The sequence below is a fragment of the Littorina saxatilis genome, linkage group LG13 (genome assembly GCF_037325665.1).
Source record: "Littorina saxatilis isolate snail1 linkage group LG13, US_GU_Lsax_2.0, whole genome shotgun sequence".
NCBI classification, from domain to species: Eukaryota; Metazoa; Mollusca; class Gastropoda; order Littorinimorpha; family Littorinidae; genus Littorina; species Littorina saxatilis.
In genome coordinates this window covers 25,131,243-25,151,242 of record NC_090257.1, presented here as the reverse complement: position 1 = coordinate 25,151,242, position 20,000 = coordinate 25,131,243, and the positions used below count along the sequence as shown (strand labels likewise).

Genomic DNA, 20,000 nt, shown 5'->3' with positions numbered 1-20,000 from the left:
TAATTTTCCGATTGACACTAGTGTCATTCAACAACAACAACAACAACAACAACAACAACAACAACAACAACAACAACAACAACAACAACAACAGCTTCACAAGATAAAAACATCCACAGATCCGTCAAGGCGTAAATGTAGGATAACACTATCCGTCCAGTCAGGAGAACCCTTCAAAGCAGATTAATTTTGCGGCTAATGAAATAATGGACACGAATGCCATTGCCAGGTTCGGCGGTTTAATGATTATACATATACTTTCCATTCCCTGTGGATCATCATAATCATCAATCAGAACAGATACACCCTACTTTTTGGCTTAATCGTCGGAAACAACATTCGTTTTTTCTTAGCCGCAAAACCTGATAAAAACATTTCTGTCCATTATCTTGTCCGTCAACTCCATAGTAACGTCAATCAGCTTTGAATGGTTCTCGCGACTGGAAGGATGCTGGTAACCTATATTTAAACAAATGTTGTTTTCGACGACAAGGCTCAAAAGTAGGGTTGGTGGGTCGGTTATTTTGTTTTAATGTTGTGTTTAATTTGTTTACAGTTCTATGTTGAAGCTTGCTTTTTATTTACACTGGCGCAATCTAGTGGCTGCTCCGCCTGGCGTCTGGCATTATGGGGTTAGTGCTAGGACTGGTTGGTCCGGTGTCAGAATAATGTGACTGGGTGAGACATGAAGCCTGTGCTGCGACTTCTGTCTTGTGTGTGGCGCACGTTATATGTCAAAGCAGCACCGCCCTGATATGGCCCTTCGTGGTCGGCTGGGCGTTAAGCAAACAAACAAAACAAAACAAAATTTACACAGGCGCAGTTGGCTTTTTATTGGCCGGAAATTGTGCGAATTATGTCTTTCTGTCTGTCTTTTTGTCTTTTTGTCTGTCTATCTATCTATCTATCTATCTATCTATCTATCTATCTATCTATCTATCTATCTATCTATCTATCTATCTATCTATCTATCTATCTGTCTATCTATCTATCTATCTATCTCACGTGTGTTGCAGGGCATTTAGGGATGTACGTGTTGGTGGTGGGCGGGGTCAAGTCGTTCGGCGTGCTCTTCGTGGAGCTCTGTCTGTCTGTCTGTCTGTCTGTCTGTCTGTCTGTCTGTCTGTTTGTCTGTCCGTCCGTCCGTCCGTCCATCCATCCATCCATCCATCCATCCATCCATCTATCTCACGTATGTTGCAGGGTGTTTCGGGATGCACGTGCTGGTGGTGGGCGGGGTCAAGTCGTTTGGCGTGCTCTTCGTTGAGCTGCAACAGCTGTTCAACGTGTCCGCCAAGCAGCTGGGCATCGTGCATGGCCTCGCCTCCGTCCTCATGATGGGCCTCGGTAAGCTTACGTCTTCACTGTATGTAGTTACCGTCATGTAAACCATCACAAGTAGAAGTATCCTCGTGATGGGCCTCGGCAAGCTTACATCTTCATTGCTTGTTTAAAGTTACCGTCGTGTACACCATGCCAGGCAGAAGTGTCCTCGTGATTGGCCTCGGTAAGCTTACGTCTTCACGGTATGTAGTTACCGTCATGTAAACCATCACATGTAGAAGTGTCCTCGTGATGGGCCTCGGTAAGCTTACGTCTTCATTGTTTGTTTATAGTTACCGTCATGTAAACCATCACAGGTAGAAGTGTCCTTGTGATGGGCCTCGGCAAGCTTACATCGTCATTGTGTGTTTAAAGTTACTGTCATGTAAACCATCACAGGTAGAAGTGTCCTCGTGATGGGCCTTGCAGCAAGCTTACATCGTCATTGTGTGTTTAAAGTTACTGTCATGTAAACCATCACAGGTAGAAGTGTCCTCGTGATGGGCCTCGGCAAGCTTACATCGTCATTGTGTGTTTAAAGTTACTGTCATGTAAACCATCACAGGTAGAAGTGTCCTCATGATGGGCCTTGCAGCAAGCTTACATCGTCATTGTGTGTTTAAAGTTACTGTCATGTAAACCATCACAGGTAGAAATGTCCTCATGATGGGCCTCGGTAAGCTTACATCTTCATTGTTTGTTAATAGTTACCGCCATGTAAACCATCAATTGTACTCATGATGGGCCTAGGTGAGCTTACATCGTCATTGTGTGTTTATAGTTACCGCCATGTAAACCATCAATTGTACTCATGATGGGCCTAGGTGAGCTTACATCGTCATTGTGTGTTTATAGTTACCGCCATGTAAACCATCAATTGTACTCATGATGGGCCTCGTTAAGCTTGCATCTTCATTGTGTGTTTATAGTTACCGCCTTGTAAACCATCACATATTATTATTGGAGTCTTCATCGTTTGCGTTCACGTACAGTCGAGTGGGGTTTTGCGTGTATTACAGTTTTTACCCCGCCATTTAGGCAGCCATATGCCGATTTCGGAAGCACGGATGGAAGTTTCCGCCAAAAAACTGAGCATTATACACGGTCTGGCTTTTGTCTGGCTTTTGTCCTCATGATTGGACTCGGGAATGTCATTTGTTTTAATCGTTAAAAAAACAAAAGAAGAAGAAATAAACCCTTAAAACTGAGTGAAATTAGTGTCATCATAGTCTAAGATTGAACAAAAGGTAAATTGAGGGATATTTTATTTATTTATTTACGAGGATTTATATCGCGCACGTATCTCACCACACAAGGCGACTCAAGGCGCATGTTACCTATTAATGCCGTGTGAGATGGAATTTTTTTACACAATATATCACGCATTCACATCGGCCAGTAGATCGACTGCCTTTAGGCGCTGCATCCACCTTTCACGGCCTATTATTCCAGGTCACACGGGTATTTTGGTGGACATTTTTATCTACGCATATACTAAACCGAAACAAAGCAAACATAAAAACAAAACAAGCAAAGAAACGATCAACCCACGTTCAAACTCGGAATATTATGCTTTGCATACAGTAGACAGACATTTTTGCAGCATCTTGATTTAGAAGTTCTTAAGTAAGCTTTTTTCCCCCTTAGATTTTCTTTCTTCCCCTTCCAGCACAAGTTATGGTGCACACCAAAAATGGTGGGTGTCCTAGCTTCTGTGTGAAGTTATGCAAAAAAATGTTTCTCTTTTCTTTTTTCTTAAATGATTTGTACTACTATGACCAAAGCTGTAATGCCCGTTTTATCCAACCATTTTTGTTGTTGTTGTTGTTGTTGTTGTTGTTGTTGTTGTTGTTGTTGTTGTTGTTGTTGTCCTAACATTTGTTCCTTGTCCCGGTGTGCTCTCACACCGCCCCGTCCCAGAATTCACTGCTCCTTCCACATCTGAATTTCGGTGGGCGTCCTTCTGTGTCAAGCCATGCCATTAGTAGCCTGATTACAACTCGGATGGGGCGCCTTGCCGCCTCCAGGCATTGCTTGTGATGTATTAATCCTTATTTTGTTTTCACTTCTGTCGGTTTGTTTTTGTTTTCCTTATGTTCTTGTTCTTTTGATTTTGTTAAAAAAAGAGGAGTCTGTTTTCTTGTGTATTTTTTAAAATTCTTTGTTCTTTTGTTTTGTTAGTATCCATTTATAGTTTATTTCTGTAACGACCTTATTCGTTATTTCCTTGCATTCTATTATTCTCCATGTATTTCTGTGCATAGATTCTATTGTTTTGTAGGTACTCTTTTATATCTTATTGCTTTAACTCCTTCATTCATTATATCCTTGCATTCTGTTATTTCCTTTGTCTTTTGTAGATTCTTTTGTATTGTTAGTATCCTTTTATACTTTACTGCTTTTGCTCCTTTGCTAGTTATTACCTTGCATTCTATTATTCCTCATGAACAGGACCGGTGAGCAACGCGTTGAGTGTCCGCTACTCGTGTCGAGCAGTGGTGTTTGCAGGAGGGCTGCTGATAGGGTGCGGCTTCGTGGCTTCTGCCTGGGTCCCTTCCTTCCACTGGCTCTACTTCACCTACAGTATCCTCACAGGTAACACGAGGCAATGCCCTCAAAACTCACGTAGGGTTGATGTTTGGTTTAAACAAACACACAGACTAACACAGACACACACACAGACACACACACAGACACACACACAGACACAGACACATACACACAGACACACACACACAGACACACACACAGACACACACAGACACACACAGACACACACACATATACTTACAGACACAGACACACACACAGACATACACACTCAGACACACACTCACACACACTCACAGACATGCACACACACACACAGACACATACAGGTACACACAGACACACACCCAGACACACGCACAGACACACACAGACACACACAGACACACGCACACACACACACACACACACACACACACACACACACGCACACACACACACGCACACACACACTCACACACAAACCAACACCAACTTCCCTCCCCCCCCACACACACACCAACACACAAACACACTCACACACAAACCAACACCAACTTCCCTCCCCCCCACACACACACCAACACACACACACACACATACCAACACCAACCCACACACACACACAAACGCATAAACACACACATAAACATCTACAGCATTCTCACAGGTAACAAGAGGCAAAGCCCTTAAGACTCACGTGGGGTTGATGTTTATTGTTTTTTCTCGCCCCTGGAACTCGTGCGGGACTAATTTAGTAGATTGATACATAAACGTCTACAGTAGTCTGACAGATAACAAGGGGCAAAGCCCTCAAGGCTCACGTGGGATTGGTGTTAAAAATACGTTATTTGTATTTTTTTTACCAAAATATGACATTTTACACAGCGGATCGAGACAGTCTGTGTTCCTCCGCAGTGAAAAATGAGATACAAGATACAAGATACAAGATACAAGATACAAGAAGTTTTATTGTCCTCATCAATACAAGGAAATTTGGCATGTCGAGATATGTGTAAAATGTATTTTGGTCAAAAATACAAATAACATAAATCGATTTCAGTAGAATTCCTCTTATTGTTTTTACGATTGAACGCACGTAAAGTTTTAACTTGCACTATATTGTAGTATTGCCTATTCGCCTAAATATTAGTTATTGTCGTACTCAAAGAAGGAAAATCCAATGTTCAATCGATACATTGATGACTCTCGCCTCTTGAACTCAGGGGGTCATGTGAGATCAAGTCAGTAGATCGATACATAAACACCGAAAGTATTGTCTCAGGTAACAAGAGGAAAAGCCTAAGTATCAGTCCAAATGTCATCTTTTGTACATACCTCCCAAACTGCGATTGGATTATAGATTGAATTTTTTTTAACCTGTGACCCCGGTGTTTGCAAAGCATAGACAGTCAAGAATTCATCGATCAAGCAGACCTTCACCTATTCCCCCCCCCCTGCTCCACACGCAAAACGTCTGCATCACCTCCCCCTTTCCTTGTCCCCGCGTATAGAGATTAACAAGCTTTCACGCGCGGATTCAAGCCATCATGCTTAAAATGTCAGAGAGTAAAGTACGGGAGGAAAACCCTCTCAGTTAAAACCCCGGGAGTGTTAAAGGTGCTGGCCTTCCTGCGTAAAGCATCATGTATGCCGCCACAGATCTGGCAAGGTTTTCTGCGTGTGATCAAAGCATCCTTCAAGTTTGATAAATATAACGAAACAACAAAAACAAGACAGACAGACGGACAGACAGACGGACAGACAGACACGCAGGCACGCCCGCGCGCGTGCGCTCGCACACACACACACACACACACACACACACACACACACACACACACACACACACACACACACACACACACACACACACACACACACACACACACACACACACAGAGACACACACACAGAGACATGGGACACAATACTGAAAATCAATAAGCGTTACTTTGGTCTGTGCAAAGTGGGAATATTTCGCTAAACTCATTTCGTTACTGACACCAATGTCAATATTATGTCCATTACATTCAGGACAAAATTCTCACTGTGTAGATTTGTAGCTTGTGTCCAGGTGGAGGAGGGTTGGTCTTATCCCATGTTACAGTCTGGATAGATCTGTGTTGGTCAAGATGATCTATTACTCGAGAAGGGTTGTATAGCTTTAATTAAGGCCATGACAAAAAAACAACATATTTTTCCTCCCGACCCTGGACCTTTATGTGACCCTACAAAACAAAGATAAAAAGTGAAATACAAATACGAATGACAACACAGGACTTTGCAAACTTTACCATGAAAGCTACTCTTCGACATCAAGGGGACACAGCTTATACGATTTTTTTTACCAATAAAAAGCCACAGGCGCCTGTGTACAAAAAACCCCTAAAAAACAACACTGCAAAATAAAAAATAAAAAAATAAAAAAAACCCACACATCAACAAAAACCCGACCTACCGACCCAATTTTTAAGCCTTGCCACGGGAAACAAACATTTTATTTTTTGGCCTTACACGAGATGGACTGCAGCTTTAAGCGCTCGCTGTCTCCCACAGGCTCGGGGTTGAAGCCACCCGATCCCACAGGAGCCTGCTAGCTGTCCAGAGAGAATTTAGAAAGCACACGGACCATGCGACACAATCAATGATTCTTGTCAATGGAATACCCATTAATCGTTCCAAACACAGAGGATTTTTATGCTCATACGTTATTGACTTGTGCTAATTCTGTTGAAATCCGTATGTTTTGTACCGAAGTTGCAAAACAAGAACAAAAACAAGAACAAGAACCAGAACCACAACAACAACAACAACAAGAGAGAGAGAGAGAGAGAGAGAGAGAGAGAGAGAGAGAGAGAGAGAGAGAGAGAGAGAGAGAGAGAGAGAGAGAGAGAGAGAGAAGAGAGAGAGAGAGAGAGAGAGAGGGGGGAGAGAGAGAGGGGGAGGGAGAGAGAGAGAGAGAGAGAGAGAGAGAGAGAGAGAGAGAGAGAGAGAGAGAGAGAGAGAGAACGAGAGTGTGAGGGGGAAGAGAGAGAGAGACAGAGAGAGACAGAGACAGAGAGACGCAGACGCAGACGCAGATAATTTATTCAATAGGCCATAGCCCCTTATGAAGCAGTGTGAACAAATAGTTAACGTTGCAAATAATTTAACTCATCAGTTGCAAAAAAGGTACAACATAATAATCGCACAACACTACAGATTAAAACATACATTACACGTTATTTAACTAAGAGGTTACAACATCTCTTAATTTAAAGGCTTTATACAAATACAAGGATACATTTCTAACAACAGTTTCTTGAGGTGAAGCCAGGAGCAAGCTTAGTCTAAAAGTGCTTGGGTTTTTATAATATTTAAATGGGATACATTTTTCTCTTAATCTGTTTAAGTATGTGTGACAGGGGAGGCTACCGCTCCTTTCACAGCAGACTCTGCACCCGAGTTGTTGGCCTTTAAAAGTCAACACCAGTGGATTGTAGAAGTCTGTTTGTGATGGGGTCTGGTGGTTTCCGATTGTCTGAATGTTCATGGAAACCTTCGGGTTTGCATAACAGTTTTTATAGGGCTAAGAAATTACCCCTAACATTTTCAATCCTGTTTGATTGCACTTCGCTTCCCGAGGTGATAGTAGTGTTTCGGCACACGGTTACATATGGACAACACAAAACAAAATGGACTTCATCTTCTTGCTTTACTTTTCAAAGGGGACACATCAACTGATCGGCATCATGCTGTTTATATCGGTTTGCATGCACATTTATTTCTGAAATACCGAATCGAAACCTAGTCATAATAAACTTTAGATGTCTATCCACATTCAACAAAAGGTAGGGTTTAATGTCATGTACAGTACAAAATGTCCGATAAACAGCAAATCTAATACTATTTTGAATATGATAATCCCACTCTTGCCATCTGCAATCGACCAACCTTTCCCTAAAAATACGCAAAAACTCTTTTTCATTAACAACGCCCTGATTCAACCACACAAAACCAAAACCGTACTCATACAATTTACAACGGACACTTGAGGCCCAGTTCTTTTTACCACTCTCATCCATTTTATACAACATATCATATGATTTACGAGGAAGTCTGTGCGCCTCCATCTTTAACAATTTCATCCAGTAGCTAACGCATCTTAAAATAGAATTCAAATATATCGGATATTTGTTTGTCTCGCCATATACCAGGTCATTAGGTGTTCGCATACGAACTCCTAAGAACTTCTTCAATGCAAATAAATGGACTTTTTCACACTGCAGAGCAGCTTTATCCAATCCCCATATCTCAGCACCATACTGTACTATTGGTTGTACTTGGGAATCAAACAACTTCAAAAAAACATTCAAACTATTATTTTTAAGCCCAGATAATCTTTGTATAATACACATCAGAGCATTTTTGGCTCGGCTTGAGAGATCGCTACAGGCAGCAGTGAAACTGAGTCGAGTTGAAAACAATATTCCTAAATACTTATACACGTTTACAACAGGTAAAATATCAACCCCATATGTCCATCTTTCCCTTGCACTCAAATATCCACTTTTACTAAACACAATAATGTTACTTTTACTCATGTTTACCTTAAAATGAAGAGAGGACACTGCCCTGCGTAAATTATTTAACTGAGTCTGTAGACCCACAACAGTCTCTGATAACAACAATAAATCATCAGCAAGCAAAAGAATAAACAATTCCAAATAATCATCAGTAAATGTGGCACCATGTCTTCGATTCTCAATTATCTCAAGTGCTAACTCATTAATAAAGAGAGAAAATAAAACTGGGCTACATACATCGCCCTGTTTAACACCAAATGTACAATTAATATAATCCGTAAACTTTGCTCCACATCTCACTTTTATTATATTTAGTCAAGTTTTGACTAAATATTTTAACATCGAGGGGGAATCGAAACGAGGGTCGTGGTGTATGTGCGTGTGTGTGTGCGTGCGTGCGTGCGTGTGTGCGTGTGTGTGTGTGTGTGTAGAGCGATTCAGACTAAACTACTGGACCGATCTTTATGAAATTTGACATGAGAGTTCCTGGGTATGAAATCCCCGAACGTTTTTTTTCATTTTTTTGATAAATGTCTTTGATGACGTCATATCCGGCTTTTCGTGAAAGTTGAGGCGGCACTGTCACGCCCTCATTTTTCAACCAAATTGGTTGAAATTTTGGTCAAGTAATCTTCGACGAAGCCCGGGGTTCGGTATTGCATTTCAGCTTGGTGGCTTAAAAATTAATTAATGACTTTGGTCATTAAAAATCTGAAAATTGTAAAAAAAAAATAAAAATTTATAAAACGATCCAAATTTACGTTCATCTTATTCTCCATCATTTGCTGATTCCAAAAACATATAAATATGTTATATTCGGATTAAAAACAAGCTCGGAAAATTAAATATATAAAAATTATTATCAAAATTAAATTTTCCAAATCAATTTAAAAACACTTTCATCTTATTCCTTGTCGGTTCCTGATTCCAAAAACATATAGATATGATATGTTTGGATTAAAAACACGCTCAGAAAGTTAAAACAAAGAGAGGTACAGAAAAGCGTGCTATCCTTCTTAGCGCAACTACTACCCCGCTCTTCTTGTCAATTTCACTGCCTTTGCCATGAGCGGTGGACTGACGATGCTACGAGTATACGGTCTTGCTGAAAAGTGGCAGCTACTTGACTAAATATTGTATTTTCGCCTTACGCGACTTGTTTTTACATTATCATACATACTCTTCACACACCTAAAGAGTTTCCCTTTTATACCATTTTTAACAGAATTGGCCAGAGCAAAGCTCTGTTGATGGAATCAAACGCCTTCTCAAAATCTATAAAGGCAACATACAGCTTACGATTCAAAGAAAATTGTTTCTGTACAAAGGCCAACAGTGTAAACATATGATCAATAGTGGAATAATTATTTTTAAACCCAGCTTGATATTCACCCGTACTGTTATTACATTCAATCCATTCTTGCAACCTGTTATTAATCACAGTACTATAGACCTTGCTACTAACATTACACAGCGAAATTCCACGATAATTATTTGGATCATTCACATCGCCTTTCTTAAACAAAGGGATAACAATGGACTCTGTCCAACTTTCTGGAAATACACCCTTGGAAAAAAAAATTAAACAAGTGTACCAAAAAGTCAATCCCTGGAGAAAAAACATTTTTCAAAAGTTCTCCTATTATTCCATCAGGCCCAGCAGACTTTTGAGGTTTTAACTTTCTCATTGCAATCAACACTTCTTCTTTTGAAATAGGACGATTCAAAATACCTTCATCGTCTTCATATTCAATTTCTTCATCCTCAATTACATCTTTTTCCAATAATACTTTGAAATGCTAAAACCAGGTATCAACTGGTATGTTGTTCTTTATTTGTTTTCGTTTTGAGGATAATTTATGCATTATATTCCAAAATTCTTGTTGATCATTAACAGATTCAATAAGTTTTTGTAATGTCAAATCATTATACAATCTTTTCTTTCTTTCTAACATGTTTTTATATTCCCGTCTGGCTAAACAATAAACATTGCGAGCGTGAATGTCTTCAGGCTGATTACATCTGCTTTAACAACCTCCACACATTTTTTCGGGTTATTCTTGATCGAACCAATCATCCGATTGATTATTTGACTTCAAATAAATTATTTTCTTCATGCAGTCAGCACTTTACTTAACACAAGTGTTAAATAATTCCAAAGCTCCATTCATATCAGATTCGATCATATTTTGGGCAGACTCTAACCTTGCACACATATCATCTGCACACATCAAATTCACATACGTTTCTGCCTTCTTGATATCCCAAACATACTTCTCAATAAAGCAATCTGCATTCTCACGTCAGAGACAGAGAGAGAGACAGAGAGAGGGAGGGAGAGAGAGAATGCAGAAAGAGAGATTTTGATTGAGAATGAAACGTGTGAATAGCAGACTAGGCTGCGAAACACAGCACAAAACGTAATCACCGAATCCTGTCATCAGAATCTATTTCGATCGCTATCAGCCAAGACGGTTTTTTCTTCAGACAATGGCCTCTTTCGGCAATTTTGGGGCGAGCCAGTCTATTACTTTCATCGACCCTGGGGACTCTGTGTAATAACCTGTCCCTCCCCCTTAGGCCAAAAAAAAAATAGGTCTGTTTACGGTAACATAGGCCCAAAAAATAGGGTCGGTAGGTCGGGATTGTTTTTTTTTTTTTTTTTTTTTTTTTTCAAAAAACCATATTTTTACGTTATTTTGCAAAAAAAAACCAAGATTTTTTTTTTTTTTTCTCCAAATGCCAAAAAAAAGTCTAGGGTCGCGCGAAAAAACTAGGGTCGGTCGGGTTACCGTAAACAGACCTATTTTTTTTTTTGGCCTAACTACTGCCCCCCCCCCCCCTCCCCTGAATCCCCGTCCGCCTCCAACCCCAGGGCCTTTTTCTTGTCTCTTCAACCCCACTCCCGAATCACTATCACTCTAGTTTTTGTTTAGTTTATTTATTTACTTTTTTTTAAATTTTTTTTTTACGGTTTAAAAAAAAAATGTTTTCCCTTGGAGGGTTAGTCGAGACCAATACTCAGAATGCCCAATAAGCTACAGAGTTTATAATGCTGCGTCGCCCAGAACAAATAACGGTTTTGGGTGTGACGATAAAAAGAACAGGGCCGGAGTGCTATGTAAATTATGAGCAATTCTTCCAAATCCATTTAAAAAAATATGACACTACCAGACTGTTCCCGCATATTGTTCCAGAATTTTTTGTTATGGCAAATCGATGTTGCAGTTCCGGAGCAAATGATCAACATTTCTTTGCGAATTTGTGTTCAAACGTGTTATTCCCATAATATATCGATGCACAGCTCGAAAATATGGCCAAGAGCAAATCTACGGTACTTCGAAGCAAGAAGAATAACAACATTCTTGTCCATTACGACTTGCAAGTTACCGTGTGCGCTGTAAAATCTCCGTATCCTTCAAAGCAGACGAAAAGCAGACATCTTCATTTTCTTCCAAGGGAGAAATCGTTGGTCATAAAGTCTGGCAGGACCCAAACATACTTCTGCACACTTTCTTTTCTTGTCATATTCAGTTGCTTCGCAAAAATAAAATGTCATTGGTTTTCTCAACTTGTCAAATCAGTCAAAACGACCGCAGAACACAGAACTGGGAAATGACACTGATTGGAATAGGAAAGATCTTCGATGACGAAAGTATAAATGACGTCATGTGGTCACACCTATCTCGAGAACTAAGCGTCGCTCAGAACCAGCGCCCTTCCATTATTAGTACTTTCTTTCTTTATTTGGTGTTTAACGTCGTTTTCAACCACGAAGGTTATATCGCGACGAATTATTAGTACGGGGTGTGTAATTATGTCACGTCACACCAGGAATACCTTTAAATAAGTGTTTGAACGTTCACTTCTTGACATTTCGAGCACGCTGTTTGTGGGTAGTCTTTGCAGACTGCAATATGCCCATACAGTGGAACCCCCCTTTTAAGACCTCCAACAATCTGTGAACAGCAGGTCTTAAAATGGAGGGAGTCTTAAAATGGGGGTAATTTTAAAGATGTTATGATGTTATGAACAGAACATCTGAGAAACTAGGGTCTTAAAAGGGAGGAAGTCTTAAATTGGGCGGTCTTAAAGGGAGGGTTCCATAGTACACCGTCTTTGCTTCCGTGTCCATCCTACTTTTCGACCCTGAGAGCAGGGAATCTTTTTACGCATTTGCTACATAACAGATTTGAGAACTCAAATTCACAAAAGTTCCGTACGCTTTTTGTTATGGAAGATTGCCAGCACAGAAAACTGACACAGATGAACAGAAATTGGGACTCCAACGCAAAAAAAGGAGCTTGGATTGGCCTTTCAAAGAATGAGTGCTAAATGTTATAAAAAAAGAAAAAAGAAAAAAAAAGTGCTTATTCATGTTGGTTCTTTTCTTCTCCTATGTTCATACTTATGTTCATACTTATGTTCATACTTATGTTCATACTTAGGCCCAGGTTGAGATGTAACTGTGTCGTTTTGTAGGTTGTCAATACAGACTGCAAATAGCTGGTGGTAGTGCACATGCGCATACGGGAGCTCACGTGTTTCCGTCCACCACTCAGAGATGACTGAGCTTGTATCTTGCTTTTTTTTTTTACGAGACAAGTTAACGCGCTGTGAACTTTTAAGTTGTTGATGTTTTTTTCATGAACGCTGGACACGGCTAACTGCAATGTGTTTTTATAGGAAGAATTTGAGGATGAATGTCGCTTGTTCATTTCAATGCTTGTAATTCTCTCAGGTGCCAGGAGACAGGTTCCGCATGACTCTCGCTTACTCGGTTACACATGTCGTATGCATTTATAGCACTAACCTCCCTTTGTTAACAAACATTCTTTTTGCAGGTCTAGGCTCAGCGTTAGCCTACGCGCCCAGCGTCGTTATGGTCGGCCATCACTTTCACAAGCGAAGAGCTCTGGCCAACGGGATCTCGGTCTCCGGTAGCGCAGTGGGTTCCTTCCTCCTTCCGAACCTCATGCAACATCTGCTGAACCAGTACGGTCTTCGAGGCGCCCTCCTCGTCATCGGAGGCATCATGCTTCACGTCTGTCTAGCGGCGGTTCTCTTCAGGCCTTTCAGCAGCTACAAGAGTCGCGGTGTAAGTGCTAAGCGCAAGAAGGCCTCAAGTGAATCGGCTGGCAGCAGCGGGGTTGTGTCCAACGTGAACGACTTCAGCAGCGCCTTTGTGAAAGATGAGGGCTTTGGTACTTCGGTAAAAAACAAAGACGACATCCACGATGACAGAAACAGCAATGCTTCTGCTTGTAATCATGAGGACGATGCCTATGTGAATGATAAAACAGGCGACTGTTCGAGAAAAGAAAGCACTTCAGCTTTAACCAAAGAACAGGAAGATGACTGTGTCGCCGACGATGATGATGGTGACAAAAACAACCATGCGTTAGCTTCTTCTAAAACTTGCGAAGATGATGTCTATGTGAAGGATCAAACAGGCGACTCTCTTGGAAGAGAAAGCACTAGCAAGAGGAGTTTGAGGCGGACACAATTCGGCCAAAGTCTCTCACAAGGGGAGGTTCTCCACAGCAGCTCTAAAAAACCCGAAAGTAGCAGCCGTAGATTTGCGACAGAAAAAGATCTTAGAGGATCTTTCGTCAATCAAAATGAGGACGAACATATCGAAGCTGATTTAACAGTTACACCGAACGACACAAGCAGCCTTATTCCTAAGAGTAAAGGCAGTCAGGATTTTGAATCAGGTGTCGAAGATGGTTATTCTAACTATACAACAAGAGGCAAGCATCTTCGGGAAGTGCGTAACCAAAAGGATGTGTTCAGTAGGCCTTCGTCCGACGAAGGAACTGCAGATCCAGCAAACAGCAATGGATTGTCTGGGAGAAACAGACTATCAACTGAATCAAACGCAAGTGAAGATAACACATTTCAACAGGGAGACTATCTAAGATCAGAAGTCTCTTCAAAAATTGGCAATGATAGTGGCTTTGGAAATGTCAAATCAAAGTCTCACGATGAAGGTGTTGCAAGTTGTGATGCGAATCAAAGTGCTGGAATGCATGAAGATAACAACAGACACGCCTTCGAGGGAGTAGACAAAGCCAACACATACCCAGACCTCGACAGATCAGACAACAACAGTACAGACAGTCCAAGACAAGGCCAGGCCGACGACATTCCAAAAAGCCCACGTCTAGAAAGAAACAACATGCCAAGCAGTCCAAACCGAGGACGAGTGGAAAACATTCCAAAAAGCCCGCATCTGGAAAGAGTGATGAGAGAAGACGCGCGAAGCCCGAAGCTGAGCAGAGCTGACGACACGTCAAAATCACCAGTACTAAACAACCGTCAATTGTGCAGAAACTTTCCGCTGGCCTCCACAACGTCCTCCTCCACAGACACAGACCCAAGCGGCGAGGTGACCACTCAGGGCATAAGAACATCTTTCGAGAAGAAGCTGCTGAGAAACGCTAGCGCGAGTAGTATGACCACGCATTTCGGCAGCTTCAAACGCAAGCCTGGAGACCCGGAAAGAAACGGAAGTTTCAAGCTGAACTTCCGGACAGACTCCATCAAGAGTTCCGGAAGTACGAAGCGCAAAGCCTTCAGGAAGGGGAGACCAATCTTAGAGCGCCATCCGAGTGCATTATGGGACGCCCGGATTCCGGAGAGTCTCAAGCAAGCCATTGAAGAGGAGAAGCGACGAACGCAAAGCAAGGAGTCTATAGAAATGGGGCTGATAGACAAACACGCCAAACAAGAACCTGGACCCCCCGCGCCGTTTCAACGAGCAGACAGCGCCAAAGAATCTACAACCAAAACACCCGGCAACAAAAGATTCGGCAGCTTCAAAGCCATCGACGCCGCCAAGCCAATCAAATTTCTCAACGAGCGTAAGAAGCTCCTCTTAGCCAATAACCTGCGCTACATGTCCGAGACACGTGACGTGGGCGCGGCCACGCGGTCGCTGGTAGCTAATGAAAAAGCTCCTCTCAAGCGGTTTTACTCTGTGGAGGCGGGGAACCAACCATCGTCCGTTTTACACGAGACGTTCCTACATCGTCGGATCAGGCAGATCTCGGAGGCAGACTCGTGGGGGAGCGAGTCTTCTGTGTTCGCCAGCGCTGGAGATCTTGCCCTGGCTTCGCTGCAGAACATCTCAGAGTCCGTGAAGGAAGAGGAGGAGGATGCGCACTCCTTGACGTCCCGTGGGAGCGGTCTTAAGGGTATTCTCAGGTGAGTTGGATAACACGCACAGGTGTTTTTTGTGAGAGAGGGGCGGGGGGGGGGAGAATACGAGAGAGAGAGAGAGATAGAGAGAGAAAGAGAGAGAGAGAAAGAGAGAGAGAGAGAAGAGAGAGAGAGAGAGAGAGAGAGAGAGAGAGAGAGAGAGAGAGAGAGAGAGAGAGAGAGAGAGAGAGAGAGAGAGAGAGAGAGAGAGAGAGAGAGATGTACATTTCTACTCGCCAGTTACATTTTTCTACTTGCCATGGCGAGTCAAATACTCGCCACTTTCAGGGTTGCTTAGTCATCTTTACCACCACACATCGTTATTTTCACTGTGATCAGTGAGAGCAGTCAGCTCTTCGAATGTGCACAGTTTCAAACTAAAATGTTAAAACTTTTTAAACTACTTTCCTAAGTAGAGTTCTTCTTCTCGGTACAAAACCGTCTCACAATCATCTTCATCCCCTACCCAATCATCGTCACTGTCGTTGGTGTCGTCCTGGTCCTCGTCATCATCATCATCATCAGCAGCACCAGCACCAGCATCATCGGGATACGAGCGTCACTACATTCACACATGTTCATCGTGTCATGTACAGGTTATCCGCACAGACAACGTTTCAGTAAAACAAGAAAATCATCTCACATTCATCTTCCTCTGCCATCCAATCATCGTCATTGTTGTTGGTGTCATTGACAGTCGTTAAACTAGGTGATAGTCACTGACAAAGGTGCTTCACGTGCAGGTTATCAGCCCAGACAGTGCCCGGGGCAGAAAAGAAGAAGAGGAGCGTGCCTCTGTTCGACTTTTCCCTGATGGTCAACCCGGTGTTCCTTGTCTTCTTCCTCTCCCTTGTCTGCATGAACTTTGGCTACCCCAACGTCTTCGTTATGCTGCCCTCGTTTTGTCAGGTATGGCACTGGTTTTACGTGTGTATAGGTTGTAGATGAGAGGTTGACATTACGAAACGTGTCTTTCTCTCTGTGTGCCTGTTTGCCTCTGTCTGTGTGTCTGTGTGTCTGTCTGTTTGTCTGTCTGCCATGTCTGTCTGCTTGTCTGCCCCTCCCCCCCCCTCACTCTCTCTCTTAAGGCCCGGCCACACAGCCCAAAAGTCGCGTAAACGCATGAATCACGCACGAAATTCGATCCTTACGCGATACATGCGCGATTTGCGCATTTCATCAGTTTGTCTGACGTGGAACCTCCGTAGTTGTCCGCCGATGTTCGCCGGATCGGCGCTTTACGCGATTCCAGGTTTTGAGCAGTATTGCGCTGTTTTACGTAATTTCTGCGTAGTTAACGTAGTTTTTACGCGAACAATGCGCGAAATATGCGTGGAATATCAGTGATCGTTCGCGAAAATGTTGCCGCTATCGCGTTCATCGACGATTATCCACTGACGATTAGCAAACATATGACGCATGTTTCGCGCATTGTTCGCGTAAGAACTACGCAAACTACGCAGAAATTACGTAAAACAGCGCAATACTGCAGTTCATGCGCGAATCATGCGCGATTCATACGCAGTTCATTAGTGATAGTGCGCAGATTATACGTGGTTTTCCGTGGACCTTTGCGTGCCTATGCGTTGTGGTGCGTGCATGGTTTGTAAGTGATTTTTGCGTGATCTTTCCGTATTTCTTGCGCAATTCATCGGTGATTTTCATCGCGTAAATCAGCGAAAATGGTCAAATTCTCGACCGACAAGCACGCAGAACCAAATTTTATGCGTGATTCATGCGTTTACGCGACTTTTGGGCTGTGTGACCGGGCCTTTAATAAAAAAAACATTGTCTTTGTCGTCTCTCTCTCTATGTCTCTCTCTCTCTCTCTCTCTCTCTCTCTCTCTCTCTCTCTCTGTCTTATCTCTCTCGCTCTCTCTGTATCTCTCTCTTTCTTCCCCCCTCTCTTTCATCCCCTTCTTGGAGCCAGCCAGCCAGCCAGCCAGCCAACCAGCCAGCCAGACAGACAGATACACGGAAAAACGCAGAACACAATCATGAAGATGCAATTTACTGGAGATGAGAAATCGCGTTGTTGACAACAATGTGCACAATAAGAGATGAGAGGTGGTTCTCTGACTGACAAAAAGACAAGTTGTGACCCTCCATCACGGAATGAGTCGGACGTCACCTAGCGCGGTTCTGCACTAGGCCTAATACACGTCCGGGGGTGTCAGGTATCAGTGTGAGGGACACCTTAGTCACAGGCTTATAACTCGAACAGTTTTCGCTCTTTTCTAAAACGGTTTACACCACTGGATAGAGCATTAAAAGCTGCCTAAGAAAATGTAAACATATAAAAATCATGCAAAGGTGACATGCAACTCATTCCGTGGTGGGGGGTCACAATTGTTAATTTTTCCACTATAAAGACTATTGTGTGGATGCACTTGTGAATGTCTTGTCTGGTAAAAAAAATAAACGGTCGAATAACTAACCATTCCTGTTGTGTGCTCATAACAACGTTCAAGACGACGATGATTATAACGACGACAACAATTATAAAAGATGTTGTCTACCACAGTGACAAGAACGATGATGATACCAAAGATAACGCTCGAACACTGATTTTAGATTCATGGACGATTTTGAGATACGTTCATTATTTGTACCACAAGTGTTTGTCTGTCTGTCTGTCTATTTGAAATACCACTTTGCTGACGTACTGTACACATAACGTTTTGATGTAACCTACAATGCTTGTTTCTTGATTCTATATGATGATGATGATGATGATGATGATGATGATGATAAGTGTTGTTTAACACCCTCACTGTAAAACCATTAGGGCATGTATTGGCTACCCGGGTGTGACCCCGACTTTAGAGGGTTTAAAAAAGATTCTTGATTCTAACACTGATGCCAACAGGAGGTTGGCCTGGACAAGACGACAGCAGCCTTCATGGTGTCCATCATCGGCCTGACTGACCTGGTGGGCAGGATCTTCATCGGCTGGTTCTCTGACCTCCGCCTCTTCCCTCGAAAGGTATTGAGCACGCACGCACGTACGCACACACACACACACGCACGCACACACACACACCCACCCACACACACCCACACACACACACACATACGCACACACGCATACACACACACACACACACACACACACACACACACACACACACACACACACACACACACACGTACGCTCGCACGCACTCATGCACGCACGCACGCACATACACACTCAACTTGAACACACACACCTATCTTAAACGTGCTGCAGGCTTAAAATGTATTGCTTTAAAAATACTTTGAGCAAACTTAAAAGGGATAGAGAATAAGAGGCTAAAAAAGATACCATCAGTGATTAACTTTTTTTGTCAGATGAGGGCGCGTATGCAAGACGGTACGACTGCATGTCCTACGACAAGAGCCCCGAAGTTTGATAGCTCTCTGTCCGACAACTTTTGTCGTACTGCCGAATTCACAGGCATCGGACAGCCTCCCCGATAGCTAGCGGGGGGATTACCTTGTTTACGGTCGCTCTGCGGGTGCGCCTGACGCTGCAGCTGTGCCCTGTCAAGGCTATGGAAAGCCGTTTGGCTCATAACCATTACACGCGTAAAAAATGATTAGTACACGTGTAATAAATAATTAATGCACGTGTAATTAATGATTAATACACGTGTAATAAATGATTAATGCACGTGTAATAAATGATTCATACACGTGTAATAAATATTTCATGCACGTGTAAGAAATGACTAATACACGTGTAATAAATATTTCATACACGTGTAAGAAATGATTAAATACACGTGCAGGAAATAGTTTATACGCGTGTAAGAAATGATTAAATACACGTGTAGGAAATGATTTAAATACACGTGTATTTTAATCATTAGATACACCTGTAATAAATTAAAACTTGAATCGGAAAATATACGACTTGCAAAGCAACAACTCTCGTCTATTCTACTTCCGGCTCGCGCGCGATTGATCTCTCAAAATGGCGACGCCGCTAGAGGGGATTTTTGTGGATCAGACCCGCCGAAAGGTGAACCATTGCATCAATTTGTTGCAGTCTGTAAGCGTGCAAAGCGAGGCGATTTGTTTGTTTGTTTGTTTGCTTAACGCCCAGCCGACCACGAAGGGCCATATCAGGGCGGTGCTGCTTTGACATATAACGTGCGCCACACACAAGACAGAATTCGCAGCACAGGCTTCATGTCTCACCCAGTCACATTATTCTGACACCGGACCAACCAGTCCTAGCACTAACCCCATAATGCCAGACGCCAGGCGGAGCAGCCGGCCACTAGATTGCCAATTTTAAAGTCTTAGGTATGACCCGGCCGGGGTTCGAACCCACGACCTCCCGATCACGGGGCGGACGCCTTACCACTAGGCCAACCGTGCCGGTTAGCG

General features: G+C 42.7%; 1 protein-coding gene across 1 annotated transcript in view; it reads left to right on the top strand.

Annotated features, from left to right (window-relative positions):
- LOC138945837 (uncharacterized) overlaps nucleotides 1-20,000 on the top strand; it is a 29,323-nt gene that overhangs the window by 4,581 nt on the left and 4,742 nt on the right. Inside the window, exons 2-6 of the mRNA XM_070317351.1 lie at nucleotides 1,204-1,347; nucleotides 3,775-3,918; nucleotides 13,265-15,629; nucleotides 16,367-16,532; nucleotides 18,493-18,609. Of these exons, the coding sequence (XP_070173452.1) occupies nucleotides 1,204-1,347; nucleotides 3,775-3,918; nucleotides 13,265-15,629; nucleotides 16,367-16,532; nucleotides 18,493-18,609 (2,936 nt within the window). The remainder of the gene's footprint in view (nucleotides 1-1,203; nucleotides 1,348-3,774; nucleotides 3,919-13,264; nucleotides 15,630-16,366; nucleotides 16,533-18,492; nucleotides 18,610-20,000) is intronic.